The sequence below is a fragment of the Heloderma suspectum genome, chromosome 1, assembly GCF_057233095.1.
Source record: "Heloderma suspectum isolate Gila_16-S chromosome 1, 16-S_ref, whole genome shotgun sequence".
NCBI classification, from domain to species: domain Eukaryota; kingdom Metazoa; phylum Chordata; class Lepidosauria; order Squamata; family Helodermatidae; genus Heloderma; species Heloderma suspectum.
Genome location: NC_139458.1, coordinates 71,485,559 through 71,504,187, shown reverse-complemented (window position 1 = coordinate 71,504,187; position 18,629 = coordinate 71,485,559). Strand labels below are relative to the sequence as shown.

General features: G+C 42.2%; 1 protein-coding gene across 1 annotated transcript in view; it reads right to left on the bottom strand.

Moving 5' to 3' along the window:
• LOC146357381 (cytosolic phospholipase A2 beta-like) overlaps nucleotides 1-18,629 on the bottom strand; it is a 55,494-nt gene that overhangs the window by 27,650 nt on the left and 9,215 nt on the right. The window contains exons 8-14 of the mRNA XM_084846791.1: nucleotides 15,490-15,617; nucleotides 14,141-14,292; nucleotides 8,274-8,478; nucleotides 5,777-5,913; nucleotides 3,868-4,090; nucleotides 1,608-1,725; nucleotides 368-505 (exon numbers count right to left, since the gene is read on the bottom strand). Of these exons, the coding sequence (XP_084702917.1) occupies nucleotides 368-505; nucleotides 1,608-1,725; nucleotides 3,868-4,090; nucleotides 5,777-5,913; nucleotides 8,274-8,478; nucleotides 14,141-14,292; nucleotides 15,490-15,617 (1,101 nt within the window). The remainder of the gene's footprint in view (nucleotides 1-367; nucleotides 506-1,607; nucleotides 1,726-3,867; nucleotides 4,091-5,776; nucleotides 5,914-8,273; nucleotides 8,479-14,140; nucleotides 14,293-15,489; nucleotides 15,618-18,629) is intronic.

The following is an 18,629-nucleotide window of genomic DNA, read 5'->3' as shown; positions in this document are numbered from 1 at the left end:
CATCCCCCACCCCTTTCTTTACCATCTAGCCAGAAAAGAAGTTCTGGAGAATTCTAAAGCTTGCACACTATTTTGTGACCTTTGGGTTGGCCTAATGAAAGGACTGCCCAAATATGGATGTTGGAAGTGTTCTAATGGACAACATGGCTATATTTGTTAGCTCCATGTATATCGATAGTGCAGTATACATACTATATAGATATAGATATACACACGAGAGGGGGAGAGAGAGAGAGATCCTGGAGCACTGATAACCAAGAAAGGAGACTAAATGCCCAAGCTTGTCAAAAGTAGGCCATGGCTTTCCAATGTTAGGTTGATATACTCTTCTGCATTTTCCAGTTTAGCTCATAAGTAAACAGATCACCTTCCAGGTAACAAATCCGGGATTCTGGGATCCTCTTCACCAGTTTTCCCATGAAGAATTCACTATCAAAATCTTCTGCACGAATGTAGGCTCCATATTTCAGGAACCCCACTTCATAAGGAGAGAACTCCATCCATTCTGCAAACAAAATGGTGTACAGAAGATGAATGCCTCTCAACTCAGTAGCTAGGTCACTGCCACAAAAATTAAACAGAACTTTAATTTGTTGAGCAGACATCCCCAATGGACACTCCTGGTGCAAGGACTACCATCATCAGACAAGAAATCACTGTGACCCAGTTTCATCATAAATGTTGTGATAAGCTCTTATACATATCTAAGTGCAAAGCCTAAGAAATAGTAGGCAATGATCTGTATTACAGAAGAGCTTGTTCTGCTCTGTACTTATAGAACAGAGGTGCCAACAACAAAGACCAAAAACAGCTGTGTAAAAGCATCTCCTATAGCCATCCAAGTATTTATGGATGAGATTTTGAGGGACAAAACTTTGGTAATTTCATGCAGCACTCAGTTTATGGGTGCAGAGAACACCGCCTACACAAAAGGCTAAGGCTGCAATCCTATTTTCTCTATTCTTACCTGGGAGTAAGCCCCACTGAATTCAATGAGACTTACTTCAGAGTAGGCATGTAGAGGTTTGTAGTGATAATGTAATTCCTTCTTATCTCATTCGTAGCTTATATATCACAATTTGAAATTTTGAACCACCAGTTTTCATTACAAATTTTAAAGCAGTTGACACTGAGACAGACTTGACTTCTCAGTGAAAGAAAGCTGGTGATTTCAAATGAGGGTTAATGCAGAAGGGGAAGAGAGTATTATGCTAACACTCTGATGCTAATATTTAAGAGATGGCACGCTAACATTCTGTCTAACAATCTCTTAAAGTCAGAAAGAGGAAGAGCAGATAACTTAGTTATTATAGGGAATCTCCCATTTTTGTGTTTGACATTCTGCACCTCCTTGCACTGATTTAGTGAGAATCTAGCATAGTGGCCCCTCCCTTCCACAAATCAGATAGGATGGACTTCACAATTTGTGCAGGGGGGCTACTCCAGGAAATGGATGTCATTACAAAAGACAGGAACCCACATCTGCTGGGCCCAATGTCAACGCTCTATTCACTTGCCCTTCCTTCCCTCTATAAATGCTCAAAGCATTTAACAGCAACCTAAAGGATTCCATTCAATAGTAAAGAGGCTGATATGTGGAGTCCTACCTCTGAAGTCAAAGGTGCTGATGTTTTTATCTTTGACATTTATGGCTGTATAGATAGGCAAAGGGTTCTGGCCCCAATTCAAAGCCTGGCGTTGTTCTGAGAGTTTAAAGTTATCCGGCTAATATCAAAGTAAATGTGTAAAAAATGTTAAGGCTACATATTAAAATGCAATAAGAAAAACAGAGGTCAACATGAACATCATTTTCACAAGTGGATCTTTTCCATGCATCCCTGTTTGGCACATATTATTTTAGTCAGAAAAGTCAATGGGATGGATCCAGACTGAGTCATATTTAGAGTAGACCCATTGAAATTAATGTAACTTAAGTTAGTCATAACAAACTTAAGTTGCATTGGTTTCAGTCTACTCTAAGTATGACTAAGTCTGGATCCAGCCCAGTATCTCTTGCGCATCCAATACAAGAGGCCAATTGTGAAATCCTACTGATTTCTCCCCAGCTGCACAGTGCAATACTACTGACTGTACTATGTGCATCTGTATATAGCTACAGATAGGGATGGACATTTTCACACTCCAGAAAAGAATACAAAATCCCATCCCCAAACACACTCCTTACCACCTCTCCACTATTCCTGCGTCCCTTGCCCTACTACGTGGTCATTCGTTGCTTTCAGCTATCCCTGGGTGACAGGTTGGTGCTAGAAAGGGAAAATGAGCTGCTCCCTGCCAAATACTATCTACTGGAAACATCACACTTGCCCATTCCCTTAGTATCAAAAATGAAGCTGCTGTCTGTGGAGTAAGACCACAAATGCCGTTTTCTCTATTCTAACCTACAGCAGCTCTCAAGGATCTCAGGATGAGGTATTTCCTGCTATCCAAGATCCCTGCCTCAGAGTGGGAACCCATTTTTCTGTTGAGGGCCACATTCCTCCAGGGGTAATCTGGAGGGGGCCATATGCCAATGCTGGGCGGGGCCAAAGCCAGCAGTGAGTCAATCCAGAGCTAAAATGTAGGTGGGGTCACCTCCTTTTTTCCCAACCCCTTTTCTCTCTCTCTCCCCGCCCCCTCATTCTTACCCCAGAGGGCTGCCAGAGAGGGATAGGTTGCTCTGGCCTGAGGTCTGAACTGATTGTTTGAATGTAGGTTAAGGGCTGCATGCAATTAGACCCAGTGCTGCAGGTTACCCACCCCTGCTTTAACTGGAGATACCAAAGACTGAATCTGGGAGTTTCCATAGACAAACATATGTTCTACCACAGAATTGTAGGGCCTCCCTCACACACATCCCATCACCACTTCTTCACTGAGAAGATGGAGGAAGCCCAAATGCCCCAAGAAGTACAACTTTCTCTCCCCTTTTCCTTCACAGTACAAAACAGCAAGGACACATCTTCAATCAGTAGTATAGTAGCCTTGGCCTCTTGCAGGCTCACCAAAAATTGACCAGGAGGATCTTTCAGAAGAACTGTATATGGCCTTCTTGTCTGTGCTATGTTTTAGTGGGCAAGGTGGCACGGGAAGTGTTTTAGTTTAAAATGTCCATCTTTTTTTTCTATGAACATTTTTATTCATGTCCGAGACAGATACAAATAGTCAACAAAAAGATTGTCGGTCATGACAGATTTTCTTTTTCTCAGCCCCCACCTCTTGATCTTGCTAAGGTTTATTTGAATGTTATGGTATTCTTTTCTTTTAGAAAGTAGTTGTTTTTTTAATGGGTTGAAAATGTTTTTTCCTTGCCCACAGCTCTTGAGATAGGATGAACTTAGAAGCTGAAGGCTACAATGTAATGCACATTTACTTGGAAGCAATTATTATTATTTATTACATTTCTATACCACCCAATAGCCAAAACTGTCTGGGTGGTTTACAAAAGATTTAAACCTTAAAAATACAAGTATGTCCCATTGAAATAAGTGGGACCTTCTTTGGAGTAAACTTGAATAGGTGTGGGCTGTAGCTTATTTATTTTGATAAAGTCAAAATAAATAAGCTACCACTGATTAGCACCAGCTTTGGATGGCCGCACTGCACAATCTCTTATTTGTCTGAACACTTTATACTTTGGGTGACTATGATTAAAAAGTGTTCATACCACTTACTCAGAAACAGTCACACCATGATCTGTGAGATTGCTCTGAGATGTGCAAAATTATTGGTATTTGCGAACCATAAAAATTGCCAAAAGGAAGAAGTCTGCCCTTGCCAACAGACCAAAAACCCAAAGCCCTTCTTTTCTCTGACTGGAAATACTGCACACATAAACAGGAATTCTTCAACAGAACAGGTACCTACTTTATCATGTAAGAAGGCTTCTTGAACAAGGGCCCAGAGAGCTGTAAAAGATGGACGGTGCCCTTTTTTAACCCTCTCAACTAGCTCCTTATGATAATACTTCAGTTGTTCAATGGAAATAATATCCCACTTGCTCTTCAACATCTGGCTTTTAGCTACTTTGATGGACTCTTCCAAATTTGTTTTTGACCAGTCAATATTTTGGTACAAGTTTGTCAAAGTCCTAAGGCGGGGGGGGGGGGGCAGGGGAAGCATTGAACAAAATAAGGATTTGTCTGTTAGTAGTGTTCACCATACATTTATCCTTCATATAAACATTATAGGTGTTTGCAGAAATGGTACAGAATCAACTAACACAGATATAAAACAGAGTCATTGTTGGAGCCTATCTTGGAGCCCAGAACTTGTTATACTGCATCATAAGGGAAAGTCTCCTGGAGAGAGAATATGGGGAGGTTCGGTGTTAATGGGTCTGGTCCGATTCTGTCCTGAAAGAAAGTGTGGGAGATGCATGCATATGCTAGGGCCCAAATTAGACATGACAGAGGAGACGTGCGTATTTATTTACATATCTGTCCCATTCACATATCAAGCGGGGGTTGGGGAGGTCTATTTTTACATTTAAAGGAACAAACAGATGAGGAGAGCTAAATCCTCCCATAGGAACATAGGAAGCTGCCTTATACTGCATCAGACCAGTGGTCCATCTAGCCCAGTATTGTTGACACTGACTGGCAGAGGCTCTCCAGAGTTTCAGTCAGGGGTCTTTTCCAGCCCTACCTGGAGATGCCAGTGACTGAACCAAAGACCTTCTGCATCCAAAGCATGTGCCCTTCAACTGACCGGCTGCCTCCGCCGCCATTTCCAAGTAAAAAACAAAACAAAACAAACAAACGTGATAGGCTACGTAAAGATTTACATAGCCTATCACGGCTGACTTTGAAAAACAAAAACAAAAAAAGCGCGTACGCAAATGGCGGCGCCGTGGGTGCCGCCATTTGCGTTCCTTATTTTGGCACGGGTAGTCTACGTAAACGTTTACGTAGACTACGGTGAAAATAAGGGCAACGCTATTTGCGTTGTCCTTATTTTCGCCGTAGTCTACGTAAATCTTTATGTAGACTACCCGTGCCAAAATAAGGAACACAAATGGTGGCGCCCACGGCGCCGCCATTTGCGTACGCGTTTTTGTTTTTTTGTTTATCAAAGTCAGCCGTGATAGGCTACGTAAACATTTACGTAGCCTATCACAGCTGACTGCAGGCCAGGGACGCAAACGGCGGCGGCTATGGCCGCCGCCATTTGTGTCCGAGCAGGAGACAAGGTTTCGCGGCCGGAGAGACGGGGCGCTCCCCCCCGGCCAGAATTTCGGCGGGGAGGGACGGGGCACCTCCCCGCTGCCCAGAATTTCAGGGGGAGGGACGGAGCGCCTCCCCCCCACCGCGAAGCAAGCTTCGGGATCAGGTAAGTTTGACTTTCGTCCATCCCTAGATATATCCCTTCCTCCTGCTGTACCATTCATGTGCCCAAAAAAACAAAAACAGAGTTAACTTCAAGCAGGTGCCAGAGAAGAACTGATTAATACAGAACTGGCCAATCAGTTTCAAAGAACGTAGCTGACCTAGCTTTGGTTGACACTTTGGAAACAAATTTTGATAACGGAGTACTTGTAACTGCTTCCCCTAATGAAGACACTTGCTGAAAGGGTTGGCAAATTCATTGTATTAATAAATTCTCCTACAGCACCTACCTTCAGCACTCGCCTCTCTCTTGGGGCGGGGGGGGGGGCTGAAAGACAGGAGGAATAATTCACCTCTGCATTGAATTGATTTTCATGTATATTTTTTCTGGACTGTACCCAGAATAGCTGGGATTCTAATTAAATGTAATATATTTCCTAAATCCTTACCATGTTGATCCAGAAGCAGTGGTGATATATGAAACACAATCCAAAAGGTTCAATTTCTGGAGTGCTAAGAGGTGGCCGTACAATGCTGACATGGCTCTGACTCCACCTCCTGTTGCCATAACAGCTACCACTGGGATCTGTTAACAATATAAGCAGTGTCATCACCCAAAATATAAGCGATGACTTCAGCAACCAAAACAACCTTGGATTCCAAGAGAGAACTTTCAAACAAACAAAAATCACCCCTCAATTTGGCTCTCCCAAGGGTGATTTCATGATTTATATAAAAGCAAATAAATATAGTGTCCACTCATAAATGAATGGCTGATGGGTGAATAAACTCTGTCCAATTTGATCTACAAATCTTAGCTAACCATTTACCATCTTACTTCATGTTTACCACTTCTATGGGTTACAAAACTAGCCTTAGTTTAGGCTAATCTAAAACTAATTTGGAAACATCCAAGATTTGGGAAGGAATTAAGGCTCAGACTATCAGAGTAGTCAAAACCACTCCAAGGATATCATGGAACCAATAATTTTTAAGATTCTGCCCTACTTTCTGTCCACAAGCCACAAAGCCAGATAAAACCACACACTGCTACTATAACCAATATAATTCACTATAAAGTAATGAGAAATATTGGAAGTTTCCCATTCCAGTCTGTCCCTAAAACAAGATAAAACTGCAAATACTCTCTGCCTTGATGAAATAATTTGATTTAGTTCATATGGAATTTGATGCCAGAACAAACATCCAACATTGAGCAAGCAGTAAGCTCTCCAGGCAAATCATTTGATATCGGTACCCAGAACAAATGTGTAATTTGGCACAGTGTAAGCCTACCTGGCAGAGAGAAGCTCATCAGATGAAATGGCAAAAGTTATCTAAAGCTGCAATCCTATTAGGATGGCCAGATGAAAAAGAGGACAGGGCTCCTGACCTGTACTTTTAATATAGCTACACCTGCTGAAATTCCCTCTTGCACACAACTATTCACATCGCAGGAGTTCTGTCTTCTTTTGCATCTGGCCACTCTAAACCCTATACAGATTTATTAGGACAAGTCCCACTGAACTCAGTAGGACTTGCTTCCAAGTAAACATGCATATAGGATCAGGCTGCATGTGAATACTGAGGATTACAATATGAAAAAAAAACAAATTATATAGTGCACAGTAGCCAAGTGGATATAACCACCATTTGGCTTCTATTTCTTGACTAGTGCCATCCACAGCCTCACCCCATATTCCTTTTATGACAGTGCTTAATTTCAAAAATGAGAGGCTCCTGAATCTATGTCCACCTGGAAGTTAACCCTTCTGCCTAAGAAGCCCCTTGAGCTCTAAGCAGTGTTGGCCTTAGACTGCTACTCTGGACTGGATGACACACAGAGACAAAGTAGAGACAGGAATATGGTATCACCTCTGGATCTACTGTTCAGGTAACTGCTTCACTGTGCTTCATGTTAAGACTGGCCCTGGCCCTAATTCCAAATGTCTGTGTGTGAGTCTGTTGTAGTTACTCACTTAGTGGCAAGAGAAGGAAAGGGTCTCTTTGAGCACTCTAAAGGGACTCCCTTGTCATCTTTATTACTACTTTATAAGTTTTCTGGCTGGTTCCAGACCTCATCAAAGCAGTTAACAAGCATCAAGTAATTGGAAACCTAACACTGGTAAATTAAGGTTGCAATCCTATGCGCGATTAGCTAGAAGTAAGCCCTGCTGAACACAATGGAGTTTACATCCAACTAAACCTGCATAGGCTTGTACTGTAAGATTCTTTTTAATGTGGCTAATAATTAGATAAGATTTTCAAAGTCTTGGCTTTCCAATTTGCTTACAAAACAATCGTACTGATCAGAAAATGAATTAATTTTCTTACACTATGTTGGAGGGCAGAGGGGGAGTATATTAAAAGGATCAGTATCTGCAACCTTAATAGGTATCTGTGTTATGACAATCTGTGGGGAGAAAGGTAATTTTGCTTTAACCCCAGAATAAATTTTAGAATGTACTGCAATCTTTATCTCATTCATCTCTGAGGCACACCCTGGCTTTACTGAGTAGGTCGGTTGACCAAGCACAACATGTGGTATAGCTATCATTCCCAAATCTCTCTGGTCTATATCCAGTACTCCTAAGCTATGCTGGCTCTCATCTGTTTTATCATATAAACGTGAGAAGGTTCTCTGTAGGAGAATAGGACACCACTGAATCTGTGGATGTATTTAGACACAAAATAAGTTGTAAAGAAAGAAGTTCATAGGGATGTATTTCAAACAAGATAACAAATTTGAAGGACAGCTGCATTGTCATTTTCAGGTTCTCACTTATATGAAACATCTAGTGATCCATGCTCACAGATAGGCTTATGAGCACATCTATGTTAATAAATCTGTTTGTAAACAGCTATGTAAACAGCTGTCATACTTATGCAGACATCTGAGTCACCAAACGTTTTGGATGTCCTGCAGATCATCATGCTCACACAGACCTCATGCTCAAGTAGTCCTCTTCTCAGATAAAAAAGCTTGTTCAAGACATCAGCAACAACCTTCTTCCTTTTGTGCAGGAAATCATGCTCATCAGGAGAAAGTTCATATCCCAGACGCACATCAAGATTCTGTGGCCTGGAACAGAGAGCTAGACCCTTGTCATTGTCCCAGCATGGACCAGATGATAGACCATTTTCACACAAACTACAATTACACAAGTTTCAATTAACAACTAAGACTCTTTGGTCACATTTACAACCAGAAAAACCAGACCCTCACTCAAGGCCCCTTCCAACACTACTGTTCTATGATTCTACTATTCTATGAAGGCTTATTATCTTAGGGCTGACATTATCCGGATGGGGTTGCACTCCCTCTGAAGGAGCAGGTCCATAGTTTGGGGGTACTCCTGGATACATCTTTGTCACTGGAGGCCCAGGTGGCCTCAATGGCGCAGAGCGCCCATTACCAACTTCACTTGGTTCACCAACTATGCCTGTTCCTGGATAGGGATAGCCTAGCCATGGTGATCCATGCACTGGTAAACTCACAATTAGACTACTGCAATGCACTCTATGTGGGGCTACTTTTGTGTGTGGTTCAGAAGCTGCAGCTAGTGCAGAGTGCTCACTGGGACACTTAGCCCTGCTCACATAACACTTGTGTTAAAAGAACTGCATTGGCTACCTATTAGCTTCCGAGCCACATACAAGATTATGTTATTCTTATACAAAGCCCTAAACAACTTGGGACCAGATTATCTAGCAGACCACCTTCCCTTATATATACCCAGGTGACATCGAAGATCATCAGAGAAGGCCTCACTAGTCATTCCAAAACAAAAGGAATGTCGCCATAAAGAACCCCGATGGCAGGCCTTCTCTGTAGCAGCACCCACCCTCTGGAAAACCCTCCCCCGTGCAGCTCAGGAGGCAGAAAATGTAGCATATTTCAAATACTTCCTAAAAATGTACCTTTTCACCCAGGCTTTCCCTGGGCTGTAACTGCTGTTGGGTTTTACCTTGGTTTTACATGCTACTTCTAAGCTTTTAAGTTTTATATTACGTTTTATCACGTTGTATTGTATGGTTTTAATTGCTGTGAACTGCCCAAGGAGCCTCGGCTGTTCGGCAGTATAGAAATGTAATAAACAAACAAATTGATGTATTGCCTTAATAACCATTTTTCCCACACATAAGACATCGAGAATGTTTGAAGGGCACATGTCTTCTAGGGATTATTTGCAAAGGAATGAGTGTCAGGCTTTGAAATGCTGTATAACTGGGAGTGTACATAACTACACCTCAATTCAATTGAATGGAGTCTTTCCCTGCAGACAGGGGACACAGGCAAATGCTTACCTAATTGTCATGTCACCACCCAGTGGGCCAACCCATGGGGCGAGGGGAATATCTCTGAATTGGCCTATTCAACATGCTGGTGGGAAGAATAATCCAATAACGAACTAATAAGGTGCCCTAATGAATTGGGCAGCAGATATATTGAGTGCAAGTTGCAGGTTTCTGAGGGCCCATGGACAAGACACCCTCAGTGGGCCCCTCCCTCAGCATAGCCCTTGTCTCACTGCTACTGCTCCTCATCCTCTCCGTCATCATTACTACCACTTGCATGCTTGACAGGCAGAGAGCTGGTGAGCAAGCAAACAGCCAATGGAATCTACTGCTCCTCCTCACCGCTACTGTTGCCGGAGCCAAAGTGAGAGTCAGGTGAACAAGCAGGTTGCAGTGGTGAAGAGGCGGAGCAAGTCCAAGGGACTCTACCCAATGGGGACTCAAGGGTAGTGCCCGACCATGCCTACCCTTGAGAACAGCCATGGGTATATATGTATAGTGTATGTATTTAAATAGAAGTATTTATTAAAAATGGCAGATAGCACCACCTTACGAGGGGAATTCCCTCTTCTGTCACAAACAGGAAGAGGTGCCTCTTCTAAAATGATTCCTGCTACAACACACATGTGCGTCATCTAACAGCAAAGTACATATGCTTTTCACTTCGGAAGTATTTCTTCACTGATATGCAAATTTAAATGGATTAATTAATTGATCAATTGACTAAAACTCATATAATCAGTTGACTAAGGGCACAATCCTATGTATGTTTAGACCAAAAAAAGTCCTACAACTCCCAGATTGCCCCAGGCCCCATCTACACTGGGCTTTTACTCCGGGGCGGCTGCAAGGCATGGTCCCTTGTGATAGATGACGTAGTTGCGACTTCACAGCCATCCAGGGGTTTCACCTAGAAAAAGCGGAGTTCCAAGGAGTCGTTTTACTGCAATTTTGGGGGCTTGCTGTGGGTTCCCCCATGGTTGCAGGCCGTCTGTTCCTTCCTGAACTGACTTCGCATGGGCGTGTTGTAGGTGTGCGTAGTGCCTGCATCACTCTGTGATTCCCCTTTGCTCCCCCATCCCTTCACAGCTACGCAGTTACAGAGGCACAGAGGAGCGTTTTCATTTATTTAATCACACTTCCACACATTTTTGCAGCTTCGTGTCTTCGCAACAATTGCTTTTGGACTCAGTACCCAAGGGCTGGGGAGGATCTTGGGAGAGGAACAACATCGCTCCAGGCACCATTTCGGAGTGATGGCTAGGCACGTAGCGTTCACGCTTGTGAGTGTGAACCATCGCGAGAGTCTCAGGCTGGGGAACTGACAAAGTGATGGTGCGGATATGAAGGAGCGCAAAACACCCAATTTTTACCTAAAGCAGGGTCAGAAGGACACAGCAGAGCCCCTCAAATATAAAAGAGCCACTGAAATGTTGCACCCCCACACTCATGGGACTGCACAGATGCGCATTTCAGTATAATGGCAAAAAAAAAAGAGCACGGCGAGTCTCTTAGGGAAGCACAAAGTACATCGCAAGTGTATTGCAGGGCATGCCGACTCGAAGCCGCATTGCTGCGCAGTTGCGACGGGGTGGGGGGTCAAAGCAGTGCTATATAGATGGGGCCCCAGCCAGCCTGGCTGGGGCATGCTGAGAGTTGATAGGACTTTTTTCTGTCTAAATATACGTAGGATTGTGCCCTAAGATTTCTTGAATCTTTAGCAAAGCCCCTGTCTGCATGCAAATATAAAGTATGAGCTTAATATAGGAAGCACTGAAAAAATGGAGCGATATAAATGCACAACATTTCTACAATTACTCTTAGAGACTCCTATTTATTATTTAAACAGGTTCCCTTCCCTTATCCATGCTCCAAAGTTAGCAGTGCCAGGGAAGAGCACTTTAAAGAGAAAGATAATATCTTACCAGCCCATTACCTGGAGGTACAACTGCAAAGCCCCACCCTGAAACCAAACAATATGTGTGTGAAAACAACATCACTGAACAAATAAAAGGACAAATAAATTAGACATGTAAAATGGACAAATAAAGTGTAAAGGGTGTGCTATGTCCCACTTAAGGATAGCTGACACATGGAAAAAGGGGTGAAATCTGATTGTGGTTAATCATGCACAATAATTGGGCATATGTGATTCACTGCAGATATACATGCTGGGAGGCTGTGACTGACCAAAGTTTCCCAATAACGCATGTTTCTGTATGCATAAAATACACGGATATGCATGCCTGACACACATAATGGACTAGGATTTTGTGTGTGTTGTTCTACATGATAGCGCCTTTCTGGTAAGACATGCAGAACACGTGAAGCAGCCCTTGGATGGTGCTCACTTTCCTGTTCTTGAGGTCCAACTGCAGAATCTGACTTCCTACATTGCTGATCTTTCTGGAGGTTGTTTTGGCAAGGGAAGGGGAAGCAAGTAAACTCATATTCCAGGGCTATCTCAAGTTTGAAGGGTCAAACAAAGGGGTGTGAAATCGTTTTGCTTCTTAATTCGTTTTTATGACTTTTCTTTCTCAATAGTGGTTTCAGACTGATATTCAGAAAGATCAGGACAAATACACTTGCTCTGCTTGCCTTTCAGGAACTCTTGTGTATCCTCAACACCTTTCTTCCTTCTTAGAATCATTTTTGTGATCCATCATGTCTTGAAGCCAGAATAAAGCTTCCACGATGCAACTCCCTAACTAGTGAGAGGGAACATTCTGCTACTTGGCAGGAAACAAGAGTGGAACAGGTTTATTGATTCTTTTCAGTCAGCAGTGGGCTGTGCTGACCCTATGAAAGAATTGCAGTAGGCCGAAGTGAGACTGGCTTTGGATGTTAAATAAATGGAGCTTGTACCTCTTGCTTTCATGTTTTGATGTAACAATGGAAGCGGGGGCCCAGGCACCTTCTCATGGAGAAAGGCAAGGACTCTCCCCATATGTGGAACTTATTCATCTCCCCCTCAAGAAGATGCGTACCCAAATTTCATTTCAGGCTTCACATAAATGTGCAGAACTAGGAAACGCAAGCTCAGGAGCCACACTGGTGCTTGTCAAACACCTGAAGCTGCTCTATGCCATCAGAACAAGTGTGTTCTGGTGCAATGTTTTTCAATTGGTGGTATTCACGAAGTACCACTGGCTGAAAAGCACTGCTCTGTGGATAAAGAAGTAAGCTTGCACCTAAGAAACCTGTGCTCAAGGCCTACCTTACGCACAAACTCAGGGCTCCTTCTCACAGAGCTTTTATCCTGCGATTCAGATTGCTCCTTCACGGAAGTTTGCGGGCTCTTTACATGACACAGTGATCATCCCAGGCATCTCCTGCACTAAATGCCCTTTGTTCCATTTTTAAATTGATCGCAGATAATGAGCCATTGAATTACCCCATTGTGTTCCACTTCAGTTTCCTCCATGAAAAGACTTAAAGCGGCAAGAAGAGGAGATCAATGAGAGATAATGGAAGACTCAGCTACAGGGGAGAAGGAGGCGGCAAGGAGAGGGGGGAAAGGAAGCAGGTGAAAAAGGGAGTCATTGTGATCCTGCATTTAAAACGGAAGCAGAAAGCCCTTTTTTAAATGCAGGATTTTAGGCCGGTGTAGAAATGCCCTCAGTGGGTGGATCTGCGCAAATCACAGCTGCAGTTCTCCCCATCGGTAAAATGAGACCAACAACAGTCTTCCTCACAGGGTTGTAGTGAGACTGAAAAGAGCAAGAATGCAAGCATCAAGTGTTAGTTAAAAAGTGACATTTTCGTAGTAATCATGTCAAATCAGAAAATACTATTCATGTCTTTAAACTACCAGTGCTCTCTATTACTGAAGTTTTGATCAGGCAACCATGCACACTACCTAATAAATTATGAGATTCATGCTGTCCCATGTGCCCACTGAATGACTGACTAAACCTACATGATAAAAGTTTGCTACAGGTTTGAATATTGCAAAGTAACAAAGTCAATGTTTGCTGATTCAACAATTTGCACTACCGTGCTGGCAATCTTTGGATACTCCATCAGCCTAAGCATAATGGATTTCATTAGGAAGTTTACTCATTTAAGTTAGAACATCACTGAAATATCTGAACCTATTCCCTAGCTTATGGATGATATTCTGGAGGTGATGGACTTGACCTTGGGAGAGCTGGGGGTGGCGATGGCCAACAGGAAGCTCTGGCGTGGGCTGGTCCATGAAGTCACGAAGAGTCGGAAGCGACTGACCAAATAAACAACAAAAATTCCCTAGCTTCACTGATATATATATTTGCCATATATGACACTCTTTCTCACCCATTCTTCCATCATATGACAACCACCATGCATATTGTGAGCTTCATCATGCTATTTAATATTTCAGACCTGGTCTTAGCCCGCACTTATGAAATAGGGCAACATTTACATTTGGTTTATAGAAAGCTGAAAGGCTGTGTTACTCATTTATTGATTGCTTCAGGATTTAATTTGAACAATCATAGATGTTATGTTGTGGTTATTATATCACGGTTTACCAGTGTTCAAGAAAGGGTGAAGACAGGCTAAAAGAAGCAGTACTTGCCTCCTCCACTGGCAGGCCTACTTTGACTTGCTGTCCCACCGGAAGTAATTTCAAAGGCAGAATGAAAGGGTAATCTGAATCATTCTCCTCCTTACTTAAAACACTCTGGGGAAGAAAGAAAAACATAATATTCACCGGAACACATAAGGCATAGAAGATACATTGAAAAATGGAGATCTCTGATAAAGATCTTTTTATTAATTTCACTTTATTTTTAACCTGCCTTTCAGACAGTCATTCATTCATTCTTTCATTTATTTATTTATTACATTTCTATACCGCCCAATAGCCAATGCTCTTTGGGAGGTTCACAACAACTCAGTCCTCAAATGAGTACAGGGAAACAAAGGCACCCTTAGCATTTGCACTGCAGCCTGAACACAGCTGAACTGCCATCTCTTTGTCCCAGAGTCATTTCTAAATCTGTTCACGTGGATTCGCCTTTGTTCTGATCCATGACCCTTCATTTAGGGCGCAATCCTAAGCATGTTTAGCCAGAAAAAAGTCCTACAACTCCCAGCATTCCTTAGCCAGCACTGCTTAAAGCAATGCTTAAACTGCCAAGAATTTGATTTGGGCTGAATCATAACAAATCACTTTGCAATATTGCACAGGTCTATTACAAATGGCATTGTTTGATTTCATGGCTTCTTGGACCTTTATAAGCTCTATACCATCTGAACTGCTAGATCAAAGCAGATCACACTTTGGCTACTGTGCCAATTACAGACAAGTTTGCTAGCTGAACAAGTAGCAAGGACAGTGAATACAGAATTTAGGATCAAGACCTTTTGGATTTTCAGAAATTATGAGTACAAGTGGAAGTGCAAGGGAGGCTTTCAGTACAACAATGCAGGAAGTCTTGGGCCTGGTGTTATGTGCACATATAACCACTATGAAATCAGAACCAAAGGGAGACCTACAGTGACCAGTACAGTGGGATAAATGTGTGGGGGGGGGGGAGATTACAGAGGCTGCACAAGCCCAGGTGACTGGACCAGATGTGTGTATCTGGAATGTTTGTGGGCACACAAAGATTAGTTGCTTTTGCAAATAGCCACGTTGGATTTGGAAGTTGTTAGAACTCCTTCAGTTAAAGCAGTCAACGGGAGTGGGGACGAGGTAGAGTTGTGGTTGCAAGGAGCCAGGACAATATGGAACTGTCCCTTGAACATCTGGTGCAGCACTTGAACCTGATGTGAGACAGAAGGAATGGAGCATGGGAAAGGGGTAGGATCCAGTGCATTTCTTTTATTTTCCTAATACTACCTGTGGCACATAATAACTGACGGTGGCCATTACCTGAAGCTTAATTTTTAATACTGGTTCCCAGCTCTTTATGCAATGAAAGCGGAAGGAATCTAAATCTTCAGTTGTCTTCTGTGTTCCTTCATAGGACTCTTGCACGGTAAGCACAACATTTTTCATGGCTAAAAAATAATATTTTAAATTGTTAAGTTACATATTTATGTTCCTTAAGAAGTTGTGTGTAAATACTATCCCCTGTGGAGACTTGTTATTTTTTAATTCATAAATTAACTTTAAAACACCATCCACTGTCTCCTTTATTTGACCAGGTTCCTACAGAATCCTGATGCATACCTCGTTCCAATCCAATATACATATATTAAGTACTGTTCCTTTGCCTGTGGCTGTTCAGCTAAATGCATACTTATAAGAAACTTTAGTCTAAGCACAGTTGGACTAGGTCAAAAGCCAGGTATATTATATACAGACTATATACACTGAGGGTGACTAGTATCTACTGAGATAATAAAATCTATCAACTTTTAACATCCACATGAAACCACTGGGGGAAGTCATCCAGAGGTTTGGGCTGAAGTGACATCAGTATGCGGATGATACTCAGCTCTACCTCTTGTTTCCATCTACACATCCCAGGGAGGCTGTGGAACTCCTGAACCACTGTCTGGAGGCTCTTTTGGGATGGATGAGAGCAAACAAGCTGAAACTTAATCCAGACAAGATGGAGGTACTGTGTGCTGGGAAACTAACTACTCTGAATGGAGGCTTACAACTGGTCTTGGATGGGGTTGCACTCCCCGTAAAAGACCAAGTGCATAGTCTGGGAGTTCTCTGGGAATCTGCACTAACTGAGGAAGCCTAGTGGCTGCAGTGTCCAGGAGTGCTTTTTACCAGCTTAGGCTGGTACACCAGCTGCGGCCCTATCTGGAGAGGACAGACCTTGCCACAGTGATCCACATGATAGTGATGTCCAGGCTGGACTACTGAAATGCCCTGTACATGGGACTGCCTTTGAAGTCAGTCTAGAAACTTCCGCTGCCAGAATGCGGCTGCCCGAGTGCTGGTGGGGACGAGGCGATCAGATCATATAATGCCTATACTGCGCCAGCCAGACTGGTTACCAGTGTGTTTCTGAGCCCAATTTAAAGTGCTGGTTATTATTATTATTATTATTAAATTTATTAATTGCCCATCTGGCCGGTCACCCAGCCACTCTGAGCGATGTACAACATACAATAAAACAGTTTAAAACAATAAAATTCTACAGTAAAAACATTTTCTAAAATACCCTAACCCACCCCAAATGCCTGCCTGAACAACCACGTTTTTAATGCACGACGGAAGCTCATTAAATCTTTTAATGATTTTCATCTTTAAAGCCTTCAACAGGTTGGGCCCAAATTACTTAAAGGACCGCCTTCACCCTTATCAGCCTGACTGATTTTAAAATTGGCAAGAGAAGCCTTTCTCACTTGCCCACCTGTAAGGGCAGTTAGGTGGGTGAGTAATAAGCGAGGGCCTTTTCTAAAGTGGCCCCACACCTCTGGAATAAGTTGCCATCAGGGGTCCACCATGCCCCATCATTGCAAGCTTTTAAGTGGGCCCTGAAGACTTACTACTTTACTCTGGCCTTCCCCGATTATGTTTTGTTAGACTGGGTTACAGCTGCGATTGTGTTGTAGGTTATGCTGATTTTTGTTGTTGTGGAACTTTTGCTGCTTTTATCATCTTATCTGTTTTTTATTATAATTTCTATTATATGCAATTTAATGTTGCACACCACCTTAGGAGGGCTCCTGCCCTGAAAGGCGACCCATACATATTTTATATCAATAAATAAACTGTGTTCTTCTGTCTGCTAAGCTGTTAATTTTACCCATTAAGGAATGAGGTTGGTCTGGCTTAACAGTCAAATATCCAAAATCCACCAAATATACACATTTCACCATTCGTTATTTGAATATGAAATTTCAAATCTCATATTGAAAATGTTTACCTTACCACTCGAGTGCTTTAGAGTGGTTAGCCCTGAATACCAACTATCAGGTTCAGCCAGCTACGAAATACCACTAGAAATCAATTATCAAATTCTGCCTAATACCAAATACTGTTGCACGCCAAGTATTAAATATTGCAAAATATACAATATTGAAATCAAATATAATTGGAAATCAAATATAGATATATCAAATCAACCTTGCATTTGCCTCATAAGGTCAATGCAGTGGGCAAGAGAAAGGCACCTAATCTTTTCACTGCCTGTGTCAATCCATTACTCCTCTTCCAAAGCCTCACACAGAGCCTTTCTGGTCCGACATGCTCAAACATTTGATATAAGTGCTGGGGAAACCAGTACGGGGGGGAAAGCACCATTTGCAGGACAGAACTAGTGTGGACAGGGAAAATTAAGCAACTTCCTCTTGCCTACGAATTCTCCTTTAGAAATATTCCTACTGTATTTGCGTTGACTCAAGGACCATGGGTTCAGAAGCCTATGTGCATCAAGGTAACACACAGCTCCACTTTTTAAGCAAATATTTGAACCTTTAGAGAATAGTTGGCAAGTACTTGACATCAAAATCTGCAGAGGAGACTGTTAAGAATCATAGAATAGTAGGGTTGGAAGGGGCCTATAAGACCACCAAGTCCAATCCCCCAAATTCATTTCAGTTCTAATTTAGCATTGATTCTTCTTTATAAAATCATGCCAGCTGTCAGCATTTCCTCCCTTTTCCTCTAAAAAAAAATCATTATAAATTAGGTGAAAGGAGTAGGGGGATCACCTTGCTAACAGAAATCTTAGCCAATGAATCAACAGTTTTAATTGATTAAATGGGCATGAATGTGCATAGTTTTGAAGAGAGAAGCATACTTCCCTTATTTTTATATGGTGCCTCTATGTGTTGCAGTGGCTGCCTATCCCCATAGGACTGCACCCTAAGAAGGCAGTGATTAGGCACACTTAAAAAAAAAAAAATTAATTGTTTTCAATATAAGTCCTTATACCTCTGTATAAGTACTTCTCTTCCAAGATGATGCCTGACTTCTACATTATTTATAAACTACTATATTAAAAATAATTAACTTTTTAAATATCCTGCCCAATAATTGACTTTTTAGTAAATTAAAAGTTGTTAAATTAATCTGATTAATCAATCAAGGGTTGCAGCCATAGT